Source organism: Mus musculus, chromosome 7, assembly GCF_000001635.26.
Source record: "Mus musculus strain C57BL/6J chromosome 7, GRCm38.p6 C57BL/6J".
NCBI lineage: Eukaryota > Metazoa > Chordata > Mammalia > Rodentia > Muridae > Mus > Mus musculus.
Window position 1 is genome coordinate 48,799,735 of NC_000073.6, and position 20,416 is coordinate 48,820,150.

General features: G+C 39.7%; 1 protein-coding gene across 4 annotated transcripts in view; it reads left to right on the forward strand.

Moving 5' to 3' along the window:
• The window catches only part of Zdhhc13 (zinc finger, DHHC domain containing 13), a 38,443-nt gene that overhangs the window by 10,737 nt on the left and 7,290 nt on the right, over window positions 1-20,416 (forward strand). For 2 of the 4 annotated variants that reach the window (XM_006540896.4, NM_028031.3), the window contains exons 3-14: window positions 95-217; window positions 1,573-1,650; window positions 3,182-3,326; window positions 4,616-4,680; window positions 5,456-5,618; window positions 5,835-5,960; window positions 9,059-9,192; window positions 11,591-11,691; window positions 15,718-15,842; window positions 16,686-16,748; window positions 17,412-17,505; window positions 18,903-18,986. In XM_006540896.4, coding sequence (XP_006540959.1) covers window positions 3,198-3,326; window positions 4,616-4,680; window positions 5,456-5,618; window positions 5,835-5,960; window positions 9,059-9,192; window positions 11,591-11,691; window positions 15,718-15,842; window positions 16,686-16,748; window positions 17,412-17,505; window positions 18,903-18,986 — 1,084 coding nt within the window. In that variant the 5' untranslated portion in view covers window positions 95-217; window positions 1,573-1,650; window positions 3,182-3,197. The remainder of the gene's footprint in view (window positions 1-94; window positions 218-1,572; window positions 1,651-3,181; window positions 3,327-4,615; window positions 4,681-5,455; window positions 5,619-5,834; window positions 5,961-9,058; window positions 9,193-11,590; window positions 11,692-15,717; window positions 15,843-16,685; window positions 16,749-17,411; window positions 17,506-18,902; window positions 18,987-20,416) is intronic. The other 2 variants (XM_030242580.1, XM_006540898.4) reach the window with 1 other exon arrangement.

Here is a 20,416-nt window from a genome sequence, read left to right on the forward strand (position 1 = left end):
TAATAATAATAAAAATCATGGTAAATGGAAGAAATTTTGACATATAAAATTATTATAATATACTAATTGTGCTTTTCTTTTTTTTTTATTTAAGATATGGAATTTTTGAACGATGTAAAGAGCTGGTAGAAGCAGGATATGATGTCAGACAACCAGACAGAGAAAATGTGTCTCTTCTTCACTGGGCTGCCATTAACAACAGGCTGGAACTTGTAAAGTAAGATGGGATGTGTGTGTGTGTGTGTGTGTGTGTGTGTGTGTGTGTGTGCACGCATCTGTGCACATGTAGTGATCTTTATGATTCCAGAACTCTCTTTTGTTTTTGTATGGGTTAGGCAACTATTAAAACTTGGAATTTGCCACACATCAGTTACCATGGTATCGGAGCAGGCCAGTCATAAATCGGACCCATCATAAAGATAAAGGATAGTGAAAGAGGATGTGTTTAAAACAAAAGAATAAGATTGCTTTCTCAAGATAGAAGTTGCATCTTAGTCTAGAAGAAGCAATGAAATATTTTGGGTTATAACATCAGGCGGAGTAGATATGTAGAGAATTAGACTTTGAAAAAAGTTAAATGTGGAATATAATTTGCAATGAGCATATAATGGTTTATGTAGTTCTTCTGATTTAGTGTGTACAATGCTGGTGGGTAGTAAGGGTTTGAATGTATATGTTTCAAATCAGGACTATATGTGTAAAATTTTTAAGGCTTAAAAAAATTAAAATTTAGTAGTTTAAAATCTTATAACACATCATACCAACAGACAAACTTTTGTGTATTCTTTAGATAATGTGATACATGAAGCACATCTTTGAAGTAAGGAAATAAACTTTTCTAAACTAGAGAAGAAAGTTATTTTCATTACATAATAAGTTCACTATACACAGTACCTCATATTCTTTGTTCCCAAAATGGAACATTCATAATTTCTAATTTTTCTAAAATGATTTTAAATCCACTTTTTACTATTTTAAGAATTCATTCCCATATGCTACGTCTAATTATGAAATGGTAAAAATGATAAAATCTCACCTTTCTCTTTCCACTTTGAAGCTACTTAAGAGTGCTATAGTCATTAGAATGTTCAGGAAAGTTTCCATGTGTTGGGCTTGTAGGTGATAGGGGAACACTAACTATAGCAAAAATAATTATGACTATAGTATTAAGTGTTTCACCAGAGATTTGTCAGATGCTGTCATACATCCTTTTGAGACTTCCATAGATCTGGGCCCTTCAGGAGAATTAGTATAATTTCTGTTTTATAATATAGTGTGAAGAAAATTGGGTTGGTAGAGTATTTGCCTATCAGACAACGGAGCCCTGGGTTGGATCCCAGTGCCAAATAAAAACTGGGTCTGGTGGTGCACACCTGCATTCCCAGCACTCAGGAAGTGGAGACAGGAGGATCAGAAGTTAGTTTAAGGCCATCTTTGGCTGCCTAGTGAGTTTGAGGCCAGCCTGGGATACATGAGACTTTATCTTGTGAGGGAGGGAAAGGATAGAAGAAAGCCTTTTCTTTCTCAATGTGAATCTTAAATTTCATGTCTCATTTTCATTGCTTTTAACAGGTTTTATATTTCCAAAGGTGCTGTGATAGATCAGTTGGGTGGTGACCTAAATTCAACTCCTCTTCACTGGGCCATCCGGTAAGATGCCTTTGGAAGTTTTGACATACGTGGCTAGTGGCAGCATGTCATAACCCCAGCTGCAGGCAGGGGAATGGGTGTTATTTTGGGTTTTTGTTTTCTTTCGTTCTGGGGGGGGGGGGGGGGTGTTTTTTGTTCTTGTTTTTGTTTTTGAAAATAAAGTGAGGCTTTGGGGTTTCTAAAAGAGTTGTTTTAGTGTTTGATCTTATGCTCCAGTGTGATTATCAGACTCAAATGTGTTGGAATTTCTGTTTTAAAACTGGAATGAATATCTCTATTTGGTTTGTATAAATGAATACAGTAGTTCAACTATAAAGTCAATCTTCAACCTTAGCTACTCATTTGGAAACTCAGTGTAGTGCCATTTTAAGGAGATTGAATCCCTCAATCTCTTTAAAGTATATCTCTGTCTCTTAAGATCAAATGGGTAAAGTCCTTTGAAGTTGATGCAGGATAATCTTGAGTAGGCTGGCTTAACATGGCATTTATGGTATCTTCTTCTTTGCTGTGAGGTGCACTGATCCTCTGAAGCTGAAGGTCTAAATCTGTCTGCCTAACCCACCCTGCTTGCTGAGGTTGTAACTCAAGTGAAATTAATTGTTACTGCAAGGCAGAGAGCTGACTCTTGTTTCCATCGGCAAGAGTTTTGAAGAACCTAAGCTTCACTCTTGTCCTTCAAGATACTGATGGTAGTGTCCATGAAAATGAGTTATGTTTGGAGATATATATATATATATATATATATATATATATATATATATATATATATATATACATACATACATATATACACACATACATACACACACATATATGTGTGTGTGTGGCTCTATATGGTTATTAATAATGTGGTTTATAAATATATATGGCTCCTATCTTAATATTTTTACAATGTATCCATAGTCTTAATATTATACTATAATATTTCTGGCTCATGATCATGTTTTAGTTTCAAAACCATGGGTGAAGCCGGCAGGATTTTAAGGTTTTCATTGTTCTCATTAGTCATTGCTATTACATGCTATAGCAGCATAAGGTTTAATTTAGATTGTGAGGTTATCAAGTTTATCATTTGCCCCAAGCATGGTCATGTAATTCTGAGTTGTACTACTTAAGTAAAAGACATTTGTGGCTCACAAAATGGCTCAGTGGTTAAGAGTACTTGCTGCTCTTGCAGAAGAGCAGCATTCTGTTCTCGAACCCACTGTGAAGTGCTTCACAACTCCCTGCACGCAACTTCTGCTCCAGGGAAGCAGAGACCCTCTTCTGGCCTCCTCTGGCATGCACACATATGGGCACATATACACGCCTATACATAAATAAAAATAGTTATTTTTTTTTAGTGAGTAGAAGTTACTTGTACAACGTCAAGTTACGTAAAATACCTTTCTACTAGAAGACGTTATTTTGTCCAGCCAGAATCCCTCATGCCTTAGAGGGATTCTGTAGTTTCTTCCTAGGTATTATTTGGTTCTCTGCATGAATTCTGCTTCTACAGAATAAAGCACATTGGAAATTTTCCTGTTCGCAGACAAGGGCATTTGCCTATGGTCATATTATTGCTCCAGCACGGTGCAGACCCCACTCTGATTGATGGAGAGGGATTCAGCAGCATCCATCTGGCGGTCCTGTTTCAGCACATGCCCATCATAGCGTATCTCATCTCAAAGGGACAGGTATGTGTTGTCATGCACCTTATATTCTGGGTAGTGTAATTTGAAGATATTGGGAGGGTTATTGGCCCTGGTCTACCGTCAGTTTTAAATTGGAGTTAATGGCTATCCAGATACTCGGAACTAACCTTAGTAAGCCAACCTAGCTCTTGAACACTGGATTTTTTTTTTTTTTTTTTTTTTGCTTCATCAGAGGGAGAAAGACAGGTTATTTTAGCTCAGCATCACTTAATGGTTCTGAAACTTATAAACCTGTAATAGTTTTTCTTACGATACCAGTAATTTTCAGGGTTTTTTCAATTGACCTCAGAGCCTGTATTTTCCTTCTGCTTGAGTGGAGAAATGGTTGTCAGGTCACTATTAACCCATCGTTTGCTTTCATTATTATTTGAGCTCAAATGGGAGGCCAATTTGAATGTGAGCATCTCATTTATTGTTCTCTGAGTAATTCGACGAAAATGATGTTCTTCGGAGCATGGATTAAATTATAGGCTGTCACCAGTGGGAGTTCTGCTGTCAGCTGTGCTTGCTGGAGTGTGCTCTGACAGCAGGGTGGTTTGTGTGTTAGCAGTCTTGTCTGGAATGAGTGTGGAAACATGTTTGCACAAATGCCATTGGATTGATTATTTTCCCTCTATAAGCACTTTCTCTCAGACAGCGCAGTGAAGTGGAATAATTATAACCTCTTGGGCTTCAGTTTTTAAAACGTACGAGAAAGGAGACCCTTGTGCTGCTTCCCGAGTTCTCTTTCTCCGGGCCATGAGAACCCTCAGTAACTTACGTTCTTTCACATGATCGGAGCACAGTTGTACCTCACACTTGCCGTGTCTGTAAAAGGACTATATCCTTGTCAGCATATGCTTCCCTTTTTCCTTCTCTTCCAGTAAATATAAAAGGAGTTTTGATTTTTTTTTCTTTCTTGTTGAACTATTTGAAGCAGTGACTCTGAAGATAGGTAATCCACTGTTACTAGTGGATGTTAGTGTGAGCCCATGCAGCAGGATTTAAGCCAGATGGCTTCAAGAGCTCTCATTTTCAGTGGAGATTGTCAACTACCCTCCATTTTTCTTTCACATTATACAACACTTTATATTCATATTCTCCCTTTAAAATATTTTGTAGCATTCTATGGATTTTCACCCTGTTAAAAAAAGCACTTTTTTTAACTTAAGTAATATTAAAACCATTTAACAGTTACAGAGATGAAGGTGTTAAGGAAGTATTTATCTACTAAGAAATGCAACTTTTTATACTGTGTTCACAGTTCTGCTAATTGATTCCTTTTTGACTAGAGTGTGAATATGACAGATGTCAATGGACAGACGCCGCTCATGCTATCGGCTTACAAAGTAATTGGGTGAGTGTTACTGGATCCCGTCAGTCTGCTTCTTGGTTCCTATGAGCTTTCTGTAAATACATTTGCAAGTCCTTTGGTCTGTGAGATGCTGGAGATTTTCCACGTGGCCGTGAGGAGGTATACTTAGAATACACCATTGAGTACATTTTCTCTTGGTAGCTTTGACGGAAAAGTTTGAAAGTTTACTGAGTTCATATTCCTTAGCATATACTCATTAAGTGACTGATTCCTCTTTTGTACCTGAAGAAGTGGCAAATTTAAATGTTCTCATAATCACAGATCTCTATGGTAAACCTACTTCTCTAATGGCAGTGAATTTGAGGTTCTCTGCTGTTGCTGACTGCTCTGAAGACACTGATGAAGCTGGTACATAATGGGAGTCTATTATAGGATGAGGTCAGATACATACCTGCTTAAGTGAGACATGCTTAGTGTTTAGTTGTACAGCACTTAATATTGGCTAAGGTTAAGTAGACAGGTTTTTTTAAAATATTAATCACTAAATAAAACAGCAACATGAAGAAATTTTTCTTATCTCCTGTATTACTATCTAAATTGCATCATGGATACAGTAAGCTGCCATTTTTAAGGACCATCTTTCTTGTTTCTTTGATCTTTCCTGTCAATAACTAGACTAGAACTCTGAAGAGATCCCTTAGTTCTTCAGAGCACTTGCTGGTTAACGATACACTAATCTTAAATTTTCTCTTTGCAATTTCTTCTTGTATCTTCATCCTTACTAATGCCTTGTGATATTGTTACTGTTTTGACACAGGCCAGAACCAACTGGATTTCTTTTAAAGTTCAATCCCTCTCTCAGTGTTGTTGATAAAACACATCAGAACACTCCTCTTCACTGGGCAGTTGCAGCAGGAAATGTCAGTGCAGTTGATAAGCTTTTGGAAGCTGGTTCTAGCCTGGACATCCGAAATGCTAAGGTATGACCCGGTATTCTTTTCTTCAATTCTTTGTATCTTCAATTAAAAGATGGGTATTTAATATACTGGTAGCTAGGTACTAGAAGATAAATATTAACAATAATAACTACTCTTAGAATAAACATGTTGAGTCTATGATTCTGGTGAAAAAGTGTTTTAAACCTGTAATATATTTTAAAAATATGTTATTTATTATAATTTACTTTATTTTTTTAGGGAGAAACACCTCTTGATATGGCTCTACAAAGTAAAAACCAGCTCATTAGTCACATGCTAAGAACAGAGGCCAAGATGAGAGCCAACAAACAGTTTCGGCTTTGGCGATGGCTGCACAAATGCGAGGTATTGTGTGTGAAGAAGTTGTTAGCCTTTGTCTTTAGGGCAGCAGAGAAGGCTAGAGATTAAACTTTGTGCTGCAGAGGATCTGCTCATAGCATCTTTCCTATGCATCACACTGCCCAAAGTAAGAAATAGGGCATTTCACTGGTTGTTCAACGTTAATTTCTCAGGTAGATGGCGCTAAACTATATGTTACCTGGTGGATATTTGCAAATTGACTTAAGGAATGAATTGAAGTATAGAATAGGTTTGATTGTTAGAGTGGTACCTACTTGAGAACAGTTCAGCATCTCATAGACGTTTGCAATGTGAGGTATCAAAACTGGCCTTCTGCCCTGCCAGCCTCTGACTGAGCCTCCTCATCTGCTTAGGTAGCTCTTCCTTCCTACCTTTCTGTCATGGTTGTGCTGTCAGTCATCCCATTTATCCATGCTGGTGTCCTAGCTGGTCTTACGTCACTATGTCTCTGGAACCTGACCTCATCACTTCACAAATGCCATGTTAGTCCCGCCCCATTAGTCTTCATGTAGATTTATTTTCCTATTGAAAAATCACATTTTTTAAAACTTTGCAATTCCTCACTATAGTGTTCCAAATTTAAAGTGAGCTAAACAGTTGAAAAGAAAAGTTTAGGAACTTTAGCTTTCTCTCCTAAATGGCTAAGAAAACTAAGCTACAGTTGTGTGAATATAATTCACATTGACAAAATGGATATTTGGTTGATTAATGCTTTTGTTTTCAAATACAATAGTGTCTTTTCAAGTAATATTAATAGTTATACTTTCAGAATAATTCTGATTAGCAGTTGCAAGATTTTTACATAAAAATTCACAAGTGCTGTACTTAATTGTCAGTTGTGGTAAAGTAGGGAGGGGACTCCCCAACTTCTTCGAATTCAGTATGCCAAGATTCTGTCCTAGACCTTCTTTTCTACCTATGAGTTAGTTCCCTAAGAGGCGACTGCATCTTGCCATCCCCCAGATTTCTCTCTTCAGCATAGACCATCTAGATTGCTAAACTCAGTCACCTATTCAACTCAGCCAATCCCTGTCTGGTAGACACTGCAGTATAGCACATCAGGAAGTATCCTGTAGGCACCTGCAGATGGCGAAATAGAACCAGAACGCCTGTTCTCTTCCTTCCCACCTTCACTCATCTTCGCATCTCAAGAGGAGCACTCCAAATGTCTGCTCTGTCTACTCCATATTCACAGTGCTGTGGTTCTGGTTGCTCCTGCAAAGGCATATAAATGAAAGCATTTATAGATAGAATTTGACACACACACACACACACACACACACACACACACACACACACCCATCTCCAATGCCATGTTAGTACAACAGATGAGTACTTGAAAATGTAAGTCATATTTACCTCAAATTCCCAGATATCTTCCCATTCTTCTGAGTAAAAGCTAAATCCTGACAGCTGCCTGCTGTCTTAGTTAGGGTTTCTATTGCTGTAATAAAACACCATAGCCAAAAGCAACTTGAGGTGGGGGAGGTTTATTGTTGTAACTTACACCTCACAATCCTTCCTCAAAAGAAGTCTGGGCAGGAAATCAGGGTAGGAAAGTGGAGGTAGGGACTGATGCAGAGTCCGTGTGGGAGTGCTGCTTTTATCCCTTGTCCCCCTTACCTGCTCAGCTTCCTTTCCTGTGACATACTGGACCTCCTGCCTAGGTTGGGTACCTCCCACAGTGGTCTGGGCCCTCCCACATCAATCATCCATTCTAAAAATGCCCCACCTGCCAATTTAGTGAGGGCTTTTTCTCAATTTCGGTTCAGTCTTCCCAAATAACCAAGTTGTGTCAAGTTGACCTAGAACTAGCTAGCACACCTGCTAAGCTCCACATGTTCCAGCTTTTTATGTCCTGTAACATTTCTGCTTGTCTTCTCAACTGGAATTTCAGCTTCATGAAAGAAAGCCTTTCAGTTCATTATCTCCCGTGGGTAGAATAGCACCTCACACAGTAAATAAATAGTGTGGTTCGTGTAGAAGACTGTTAAATATCCAAGATTTACAGTTATTTCTCTGTTCTGAAACTATTTTGTGATTATATTATAGATTCTAAATTTATTTTTACATCAGTAAGTTAGAACTGGAAACAATTTGAAGACTTGATGCCATTTGAAATTATCTCCTTCCAGATGTATGAGTAAAAGTGGAGGAAAATAAGGCAAAGAGCACTTTTCCTCCTTGCTATTTCAAAAACCTAACTTGCTTTATAGAGACTTATACACAAAGCACCAAAATGCTTGTAGAGCCCAGTACCACTACCCATGGCCTGTTGGCTCTGGGTTTCATTCCTTTAACATTGTCAAAGCAAGCTGAAGCACTAGCGACCTAGAGAAATATTTTAGTCTTTGACCCCCTGAGTCCCAAGACCCCTCCTTTGTTCCCTGCTTCTCTGAAACCTTTCCCAGATTTTCAGCCTGGCTTTCCCATCATTCTTTCTTAGTTACATTTGGGAATCCTTTGTTCTTAATTTTGACTGCTTGTGTTGTTGGAGATCCTGCTTCTTTCTGCCTTCATAATCTTGAGGAAGGTCCTCATCTACTGCTTTCCCACCTCTGTGCAGATTACTCTCAAGACTTGCAAAACACTAGGCCCATTGTGCAGGCTGCCTCCTGGATCTGCCCTGGGTGTCCATAGCCATTCACAGGTCCACATGTTCCAAACCATGCTCAGCCCCTTCAGAACTATTTCTCTGGTATTCTTAGTGAGGGGTCATACTAGCTGGGGCTCAAGGTGCAGTTACTATAACCCTACAGTTTAGTCTGGATTGTATTGATTTTGGTAGTCCCTTTAGTTGCTTTATTCATGGTGATGTAGAATACTAACTAAAAGAAAATATTTTTATTACCACTTTCCTTTTAAGAATGCCATTTTTGAGGGAAATAACAATGCAAAATATTAAGCAAAATTTGTAAGATTGTCTCTACTATATAAATCAATCATTTTTTAAATTTGACAGCAATATGAAGAAAATTTATTAGTTCCATTAAGTTGTACTGTACTTACAAAGTAGTTCTTGTACTGAACTAGCTATTGTTATGAGTACAATCAAAAGTTCTAAAACTCTAATTTCTCAATAGCTCTTCCTGCTGCTGATACTCTCTATGATCACCCTGTGGGCTGTTGGATACATCCTGGACTTCAATTCAGATTCTTGGCTTTTAAAAGGATGTCTTCTAGTAGCATTGTTTTTTCTGACATCTTTGTTTCCAAGGTGTGTATATTAGTATTTCAAAGCTGATTATTGCATTCCCAATGTAACTATCTACTTCTGTTCTCTATCAGCTGGAATTTCAAATTGACATTAAGCATAAATATTACTGAACCATGTGACAGCATCCTCAGGGTGGTAGGGAGAAAGGGTTTGGTGGCATAGCTTTGGGCTGAAAGCCAATTGTTCAATTCAGTAGTGTGGTTGAACTGACAATTGATGGAAAGTAAATAATGTGGGCCACATATTATATCATTCAGTTTGTCAGCAATGAAGAGAGTTCTCTAACCATTTTATATCTTGAAGCATTTGCCCACTTTTTTACAATTTTCTTCCTCGTCTATCTCTAAATTCATTTTACACTAGTTATTTTTCTATTTGACTGTTTTTCGGTAAAGCGGCCTGATTATAATGAGGGGAGGTAATGACACTGTAAATACATTGTAGTTTTCTTTAAAGCTAACACACAGAGAAATGTGCATGATTATACTGATGAATCATACGACCTGGATCCAGGTTTAGCCTTTATACATACCAGTCTGATCTCAGACAAGCTGTTCTTTCTCTCTGTGCCTCAGTTTCTTCATCTGTAAGTGAGTATAATTGCAATAATAGCCAGTTCATGGCTAATACGTGTAAATGCTTAGAACAGTATCTGGTGTGTGGTCTGTACTTGTAATCAATCCTCTCATATTGCAGTCTCTTCCCTGCCTTATTGACAAGGTGTCAGCCCCGCATGAGTGTGGGTGTCATCCTTGAGTCCCTTGCATCCTTGGTTTTCCCCTTACCTTCGCTCCCAACATTTATCCTGCCAAGCCTCCTACCTGGTCTCCTGCCTTCATTCCTATAGTGTACCCACATAGCACTCAGGCAGATCAATTCCTACATCATATTCTTGTTAAGCTTCTTGATCCAGACTGCTATGTGACACCTGTCACAAATAGCAAGCTCTTATAGATTGGGAATTCATTGAACCATTTAATTAGACCAAGTGCCCTCCTTTTCCCTATAAAATCTTAGTTCAGACATGGAGTTTGCACAGACAGACTCCATTTTTTCCTATTGTAGCATGTACCTGGTGCCAAGTTGAGGTCCTTGGTTCTTCTTAGATATGCTTTTATCTTAATTATGGCTATGGTCCTCATGCATTTTTTTTCTTTGAACTAAACAATTTAAATGCTCCTGTCATAGGTACTAGTTACCAACCTTTGCCTTCCTTTCCACTCTTTTTTAAAATCCACCACTAGCCATTTCTGATGGCAATTTTAAGATATATCTGGGTAGACACTATGGCAGATGCCAACAAGAGCCTGCTGACAGGAGCCTGACATAGCTGTCTCCTGAGGGGCTCTGCCAGTGCCTTACAAATACAGAAGTGGATGCTCACAGTCATCCATTGGACAGAGCACAAGTCCCCAATGAAGGAGCTAGAGAATGTACCCAAGGAGCTGAAGGGGTCTGAAGCCCCATAGAAGAAACATCAAAGAACTAACCAGTACCTCCAGAGCTCCTAAACCACCAATCAAAAAAACACATGGTGGAACTTGTGGCTCTACCTGTATATGTAGCAGAGGATGGCCTAGTCGGTCATCAGTGGGAGGAGAAACCCTAGGTCCTGTGAAAGTTAAATGCCCCAATATAGGGGAATGCCAGGTCCAGGAATGGGAGTGGGTGGGTTGGGGAGCAGGGCGAGGGGGGGAGGGATAGGGGATTTTCGGAGGGGAAACTAGGAAAGGGGATAACATTTGAAATGTAAATAAAGAAAATATCTAATTAAAAAAAAAGATGTATCTGGGTAAAATGTATTTGTTTATAAGGTGACTATATTGAGTTTGATATGGAAGGCATTTCTGTGTTTTACTTTTGAAACTATAGTACTGACCTTTTGAACAGTTACGCAATCCTCAGGCTGCTTGTTGTAGCAGTAAGGTTGTTAGTGTGTGGTGACTACTGTCCTTTTAGCTGTTGTGTATTTTCATGTCCTTTCTGCTTCTGACACCAGCTCAGAGTCAGAGTGCTAAGGTTCTGTACACCTGCTGTTTCACAAACAGTTCTTGACAAAAACTTGCTTACAAGTGAAGGTGAATTTCTATTTACATTTGTATATTTTGGTATATTTAAAAATTATATGAAAAATATGATTTGTCACAATAGAAATATAAACTATTCGTTGAAAATATATTGTTTCTACGAATGAAATAGTTATTAGTAACTTAGAGGAACTGGAATGTGTACTTTTGGAAGGTTATTGTACAGTTTTCTCATGTGCAAGAATAAACTGACAGTCAGGGGAGAAAGCTGCTGCTGGTGTAACTGTCATTGTTATTGGAGAATTAGAAGAATTAACATGAATCATACCAGTGCCTTACTTCACTAACATGCTCTACCCTTTTCTTTACAGGTTTTTGGTTGGCTATAAGAACCTTGTGTACTTACCGACAGTCTTTCTGCTAAGTTCCATTTTTTGGATATTTATGACTTGGTTCATCTTATTCTTTCCTGATATCCTTTAAGCTTAGATGAAATGCATATCTTGTTTTACTTTCAAAAATCATTAATGCCAACTGGGCATGGTGGCACATACCTTTAATCCCAGCACTCAGGAGGCAGAGGCAGGCAGATATCCGGGAGTTCTAAGCCAGCCTGGACTACAAATCGAGTCCAGGATAGCCAGGGATGGTTACACTGAGAAACCCTATCTCCAAAAACCAAAACACAACAAAATATTATATCCATTTGTAACAGCATACACATGTCCAGTCTTCATCGCTTTCCAGACTTCCTTCTTTGTCCTTGCTATGAAGCTGTTGTAACACTGCTTTGCTTATATGACAAGAAGAAATGTGATGGGGAAGAAGTATGCTTCTTAGCTTATTGCCTTACTTTCTATGTTCTGCGTCTCTTTCTGATAATGGTATTTCTGAAAAGAAGAGGGTGTTTATCGAGGAAATACATAAGAGAGATATAAGGATCTTTCCCATAGGAACGAAGAGGATGGCATATGAGTTTTCAGAGTGCACACATCTATAGCCATTGTGCCTGTTTTTGCTTTAATACTGTTTAACTGTTTAATTAATTCCAACCTTTGTTTCTAATATGGCTTATTTTCCTTTAACCTAAATGAAAGCATAAGTAGTATAGATATCACTGGGCTTAAAAGAAAATATCTCTAACCTTTGTCCTGTAATTACTGATTTGGTGGTTGTTTTAATGAACACCAGCTTTCTTATTACCACTGAAGGCTACCACAGTTCCTATCAGATCATTTATAGGTGACTCAGTTTTCATAGAAGCTAGGACAGGGGACATTGTATTGAAAAGGGATGATTGGTATTTTTATGTCACTGAACAATTTTTGAAATTATAGGTAAGTATAAGCAACTTCAGTTATTCTAGATTTTATACATCAGATTATTTTGATTTTGCAGAATCAAAAATTAACAAGACATAAAATCCCATCATTTATTAACCTCATTTGCAGAAATTCTCACTTGACTGTAAACTAGGAAGTGCTTGGTACTTAAGTTAGAAAAATTGATTTTCATAGCTAGATAGAATCTTAAGTGTCAGGAGGAACTCCCATGCTAGAGTGAAGGCATGCAAGCCAGTAGATGGCACAGCTCACTCAAGGCTAGTGTTACATGCTGCTAGAACTGCCCTGTGGGTCAGCTGCTGTTTTGCCTGTAAAGACATAGCCCAAATATTTAGACTTGCCTTTCTCAGGCTGCCAATTAGGATTGGTCCTGGGCTTCTGTCCCATAGCCAGTGATCTCTTATGGGAAAAGGGTGAAGAACACTCTGGAAGCATGTTGTCTTGGTTCTAAATTTCAGGACCTTTTTCTTATTTCGTTGTTGCAGATGAGATCTCACTTTGTGGTGCTGGCTACCCTGGAACTTACTGTTTTGGCCAAGCTGGCCCCAAATTCACTGAGATTCAGATAACTCTCCTGAGTGTTAGAATTACAGGCATGTACTACTGCTCCCAGTGTAAAGGCTGGCTTTCCTTCCTGTCAGGGATTTGAACCCAAGGCTCTCACAAGATAGGCAGGGATAATCACTAACAAAGATGACCTTTTCTTTATGTTAATGTGCCATTGGGCAAGTTACTTAACGTCACCAAGTCTGTTTTTCTGTCAGGGGGCAATAGTACCAAACTCTTGAGGAAGCTGCAAGAATTACTATGCTATGATGTATAAAGAGCTGTATACAGTCCTCACTACATAATTGGCATTTATAAATAATACTTTGTGTTTTAGGGACAACTCAGTGATTGTTTTCTTAGGTTCTTTCATGTGTGCAGTAAGTAATGTATTTGGATTTTATGAGAAGGACTGGATGAAAGAAATGAGCCTTAGTAATGACTACAATTAAGATTTGGTAAGAAATGATGAGCCACTGAGTGCTTCCTTTATGGTCCTGGCTATACTTAAGTCTAAGTGCTAGATAGGTAGGTGTAAAGCCCTATATGATTTCAGAGTCAGCTATAGATAAGACTTAGTTTTTAGGTCAAATAGCAAATAATCTGAGGAGCTTGCTGTGCTGATATACAGACCTGTGATTCCAGCACTTGGGAGATGAGGTAGGAGAATGGAAAGCTTGAGGCTGACCTGGGCTCCACAGTGAGTTCAAGTCCAGCACAAACTCCTAGGTCTCACTTACACCAGAAAAGGAGCAAAAGAGGGAAGAGAGTTGGTGTGACTCATGACTGAGCTTTCAAGAAAGCTGTCCTACTCTGATTTAGTAGTAGTACAGGAATGTGTGTGTCCACACAGAGCAGCTCACACTAGCCTAGAATTCCCTCTGTACCCCAAGTTGGCTTCAACTCAAAAACCTCCTGCCTTAGCCTTCCAGGTGTTGACATTCAGCTCAAAGTTCAGTTTCCAACTTTGAGTAGTAAGAATTGAGCATCTGTTTTATGGCCTCTGAAGTTAGTAGAAGGTAGCTCAGTAACGCCTTGTAAGGCAATACTTACTGTGCTGGGCCAATAGTATTTACATTGGGTAAAGTCAGGCTTACTACTGTCTCATTGACTTATTACTGCACACTCATTTCTTCTCTGGAGCAAAATGGTACTTTGTAACTTTAAAAAGTACCACTTTAAAAACATTTTAAAGTGGACAGTTTTTAATCCTTATAATCTTTTTCAGAATTAATATACTCATATTAACAGCTTTTCCCAAATAGGATATAATGTTCAAAGAGGGCAGTGGGTTTATTTTTGTTTGTTTGTTTGTTTTTTATGAATTAGTATTTTCTTTTACTTACTCACTTTACATCCCACTCACTTCCCCTCCCAGCCACCCCCTCCCACATTCTTTCCCTCCATCCCTCTTCCCCTTCTCGCTGCATGGGTATCCCCTACCCAGGCACATCAAGGCCATCTTCCTTCTATTCTTCCATAAAAGTCCCCAAGCTCCATCCACTGTTTGGCTGTGGATATCTGCATCTGTCTTTAAGTCAGCTGCTGCGTGGAGCCTCTCAGAGGACATCCTTGCTAGACTCCTTTCTGCAAGCATAATAGACATTATATCTAAACCCTAGATAGGAAACAGAAGAAGGAGGACTGCCAGTGTTTCACACCATGGTGCAAGTTTGGTACCTGTGAGGAAAAGGTCAGAAGAATTTGCTATCTTAATAGAAAAGGTTCAGAAATACAGACATGACCATAATGGTATGGTCTCATTTTCCCCAGCATGGTCTGCTTTATCCCCACCTCACTTTACTCGTTGTCTTAAAACACACCCCAGCCCCTGCATTTCTTATAGATAGGATACATTCTGGGTTGAAAGTTTTGTGGATGGGTTGATTTCCCTATCGCTCCGTTGGAGTTCCTGCCTGGGTACAGGCAGTGACCTTTCCAGTTTCCATATCCCCAGTGCTGTGAATCACAGCTAAAGTCACCCCCATTGATTCTTGGGTACCTCCCATATCCCAGGTCTCTGTCTCTTCCTGGAGATGCCCCCTACCTCCTCGGCCCTGTCAATTGCAGATTTCTATTCATTTTCGTCGCCATCTGGCCATCAGGAGGACAGTTTCTAATTTAGAACAGTTACAAGGGCAGATTACTAAAGTCTAGGAAGAAACTCATGTAAGCATTTATCTACTTTACAGGGAAAGTGCATTGAAATCTCAGACCCAAGTGCATTTCTTTGAATTGTCTTGTGAGAAAGAGCAAAGAATGTGTTTCTGGATGGTCTGAGGAAAGCCACAGTTACACCTGAAGAACTTATATTTGGAAGGCTTAGATGGTTTTTTTTTTTTTTTCAGTTTTCAGAATGGTTGCTGGTTTTCTTTAGTATTTAAAATGGGCTTCAACAATGATGAAGCACTAGTTACTGACTAACCAGGAGCAGACTCTGTAGGATCAGAACATGGAAGAGGGACGCTTTGGGTGGTGTGTGTACATAGGGAAGTCAGGGGTGGGATGCAGGAGAGAGAGGTTCATGGGGACAATGGTAACATTTGCTTGCTTCACACATGATGCTTTTCTCAGTAGAGATCGGCTGTGTTCCTTAACATGGCTTTAACATACAGCAGGTAGCCCTTTGTATTTTGCTTTTATTTTCAGCATCATGGCCTTTCTCTATTTTTTCTACAAGACTTGGGCAACTGATCCAGGCTTCACTAAGGCTTCGGAGGAAGAGAGGAAAGTGGTGAGTCTTCTTCTGTTGTGTTTTTCTGAGAGATGCAGCCATGCTGGCCTTTGGCACAGCTGCATCTATAGTGTCTGCTACTTAATAGGTACAACATAAAATGTGGGCAGATTAGATCATCAAAATGAGATTTCTACACAGTTACACTTTGTCATTTGTATACAAGTCTTTTTAGAAACACCTATTTTCTGTAAAAAGTGATCCCTCATCAATCTTTACTAGACTTGAGTTTTATTAGACTTGTCAGATCTCCCTCTTCATTACAATTTTAGTCTTGAATGCCTGCCTGCATGTCCAAGTGATGAGAATGTACCTTATCAGGTTCCTGCTTCCTAATAGCTGAGGCGGTACCTTTTCCTCCTCATGTGTGAAATTGCCAGAGACATGGCCTCTTTGCATCTGTTTCTGGAGTTTAGAAGTTAGGGAGAACCTTGTCTTCCACCACCAAAGGCCTGTCCTGGAAGGCCGAGCGAGCGAGCGAGGCCTGTGCTTGCGGCTTTCCGTTTGGGTGCTTATCCTTCATGAGTCGGGTGTGTGTGTGTCTGTGTCTGTGTCTGTGTTTCTTTCTTTGCCCCAGCAAGCTGTAACTGCCATTTGTGAGAAGGTGGTAAAGGGGTATGGAAGAATAATCTTTAGCAGTCAGACTTCTTGGCCACTGCCTAAAAGAACACCTTGAAAAGTTACATTATTTCAAGAATGGAGTGACTGGGTTGAGAGTATTCCACATTGCTATTCCGGCTACTTCCGAAGCTGGAGGTGGCATAAAAGCTGTGCAAATGGCACATAACTGTGGATAGCACTGCCCAGTTAAATGCACCCTAAGGCCAGGTGTTTGTCTTTCAGAATATCGTCACCCTAGCAGAGACTGGCTCTCTGGACTTCAGAACATTTTGCACATCATGTCTTGTGAGTCTCTCTTGTTAATACTTTGTTTTTCATAGTAAGGGCAAATTCTTAGTAGCATTGGTTACATAAGCATTTATTCAATCCTCATGGCATGTGAATGCACTTTCCTTTTTACCTGGTTCTAATTTTGTATTTCTGTCAGACCAGTTTTCCACTATGAGCATGTGAAAGAACATGTATACTCACGAAGCTCTGTGGCTAATCTCTGTAACTTATCCATAGTGCTTTTCATTTGCCTTTCCTGACAAGAAGTGGATGTCAGAATTCACTGCAAGTCAGAAGCACCTTAGCATCTTAAAGCTACATAGCTGAAACCTCCTACTTTGCAGTTGAGTTGAGGCTTAGAAGGGAGTGGGTGATTAGAAGAACCTGAAGTGGAACTGTGATTTCCATTTTCTTATTTCAGTGCTCATGCTGAATGTGGCACTGCCTGAGTTTTCCTTAGCCAGTATGAACAGTCTCTGAATTCAGAGCTCTCTTAGTGAGGCTCATTCCTGTCACGTACAGAAATGCCTATTAGTAAGGCCTTCCAGAGCTTCGCAGTGACTGAATCATCTATTTGGGATTATTTGTGCCCATCTTCTATGACGTAAGATTAAAGTTTTGCTATGATCTGTTGCTGCCAAGACCATTTTTGCTTAGGCCTCTCTTAATTGCCCTCAGATAAGGAAGCCTTTAAGATCACTCCATTGCCACGTGTGCAACTCCTGTGTGGCTCGCTTTGATCAGCACTGCTTTTGGACTGGACGCTGCATAGGTAAGAGACTTAACTTTTTACTTAACCTCTGTGGTGAAGTTAAGCACGTGTAGTTATGAATGTGGTGCAGAAAGAAATAGAAACCCGTCCAAGGTCTCCATTCTGTAGCTCTTCAAGAATCTTTACAATAAAGACTTGGGAAGTAACTAACATTGTTAATGACAGTTATTGTCAGTTGTGTAGTATCTTGGAGATTATGAAATATTTTCATGTGTGGTCTCTGACTTGATCGTTAGGACACACCTGTGAGGTTGTTATTACTGTCTGCATTTCAGAGCAAAGCTGTAAATGATTGAGATCATCTTTGTCATATTAGTTCTCCACGCCAAATGTCACACTCTCTCCTTAGGTGTGACTTGACTGTCTTACTTCTCTTTCCACCTGCCTCCTTAAGTGAGCCAAGGTTAATCTGTGATTGTCTTCACTAAGGGTTTGCTTTTGTCCCCCTGGGGAACCTGAGGTGGCAGATCAGGGAGATTCCTGTGATACAGTCGGATGATCTCTTTTCTTCTGGGGATGGGGTCCCAATCTTTCGGTCATAAAGATTAAATGATTGATACTCTACCAGTTAAATTGAATGACAGCAGGGAAACCGTCATAAGGGGCCCAACTACTATGTGTTTATCAAATTATATTTGACAGTGTTTCTGTCTCCATAGTCCTATTTGGTTGACACAGACCTATGAAGTGAGAGAGGTCTGGTCTCTTCTTGCTATTACAAGTGAGACTGTGGGATCAGAGAAACCAAGTGGCCTTGCCACAGTAACACAACTAGTAATCATAAACCAGGGATACTTGTCACAGTGTGTCTTGATGGTACTGAATATTCCTGCTTCTGAGGAAAATGAGACTCAAATGGTGGTAACTGAAGATCATTTATGTTTTTAGCAGCAAAAGGCTCCCACATTCACCACCAAGTGCCTGACATACTGTAGGAAGGGGCTCGGTTGCCCATCACCCCTTCCTTCTGCAGCCTTTCTGTAGGCTGTGGGTCCTCCTCTGCTGTTTTTAGTGTCCACCAAGGATGGTGTGGACTTGCTGCTCCTCACACTTGCTGTTTCTGTTCCCTTTCAAGTTAGTCTTTGATGTTCCTGAACGCATTCCATGGGAAGAGACCAGATGTGATTTCGCCTGCTACCTCCCACTAACAGTGGAGGCCAGACCAAAGCTGGTTCTGCCGAATTCACTTTGCTCTATGCAAACTGTCTTTTTCTAGGCTAGTAGGGAATATTAGTTAACATGGACATCTGACTATCAGAGCTGTCTGCTTTAGTAGTATTCAAAAGCAAAGCAAGCCTTATTTCTGTTTACATAGAAATTTTTTCACAGAAAAGTAATATTGTCTAGGGATTCACAGGAAAAAAAAATGTCAAATGTTTTCTTTCTTTCTGACTCAGGTTTTGGCAACCATCATCATTACATCTTCTTCTTGCTTTCCCTTTCCATGGTATGTGACTGGATCATATATGGATCTTTCGTCTGTAAGTATAAATGTTTCTTATAAGCTTATGCACCCATACCCAGTTCTTTTCCTTGTGAGCCCTTGTCTGTCACATTCTGGCCAGTATGTAAACTATACCTCTAGTGAAAGAATGAAATGGAGGCCTTTAAGCCTCACACTAAGAAACTGTAAGAAGTATAATAAGAGGTAACTCTGCAGTACTTAGAAAGAATACCTGGATAAATCTAAGTGGTCAAATAGAAATTGATTATGTCAAGTATAGGCTTACCCTCCTGTGAAGAGAAACAGCTGCCGGGGTACAAAGCACTTTACCTTAGTGAGTAAAGAAGAGAGAAAAAGAAGGTGCTGGTGGTGGGCAGGTGGAAGGATAGTGGTCATAGTACATTAAAGAGCAAAGCTCTGAGAGTTGAGAGTGTAAGCCATTTGAGAAGAATCAAATCAAAACCAAGAAACCAGGGGAAAGCTGCCACGGTGGAGCAGTTGGGAAGAAAATATTGGCTCACTTGTTCTCCAGTCCAGGAACAGAAATTAGCCTTCAGTAGCATTTAATAAAGGTGCCTAGGTATTACACTGGGGTGACTGGTGAAGGACAGGGTTTCAACTAAAGTCTAAAGGATTGGTGAACTCTTAAGAAGTGTGTAACTACACTCTTCACACCCTGAAGTGGGTGTCCTAGAACTTTAGTGCTGGCATTTATTTATCTAAGTATTTAGAACTTCAGGCTTTTAAGTATTTATGTATTTTGAAGACTGAGAATACTTAGTCGTGGACTTGACTTCTGATCTTTCACATCTGGTTTCCCCTCTGGTTGTAGCCCCTCATGTCTTAGGTTATTGCTGGGAGCTGAAGTCCTCAGAAACACAATGTTTTCTTTTTGTCTCTACCTCCCAAACCTTAGCTCTATTGTCCTCTCATGCTGTCTCTTCCTTGTTTAAATGTAGGCATGGGGGGGGGAGTTTTTTTTTTGTTGTCTTTTATCTATTTTTTGTTTGCAGGGTGGGGGTGAGGTGGGAGGGAGATAATTTGCAGGACTCAGTTCTCTCCTTCCACCATGTAAGCTTCAGGGACCAGACTCGGGTCATCAGGCTTGGCATCAACAGCCTTAATTAACAGGCCGGTCACCAGCACTAAGACAGCTCACTGTACACTGTTCCCTGACTTCCCTGTCTATAAGCAGCCACAGTTACAGATTCTATTTTGTTTGGGTTTTCTTACTTGGAGGTTGCTTTGTACTCAGATATAGTCATAGTGCAGGCTTTAGCCACTGCCAGACCCTTTTCCTCCTGACATGTTGGGTGTTCATTCTCTAGGGAATGCTTTATGGAACATAACCATGGCCGGCTCAGACAGGTCTAATACAGTCAAAAGTGAGCTTAGTCCTTGTCCAAATCCATAGCAGTCCTGAGCAGTTTGTTTGTTTGTTTTTCAAGACATGGTTTCTCTGTATAG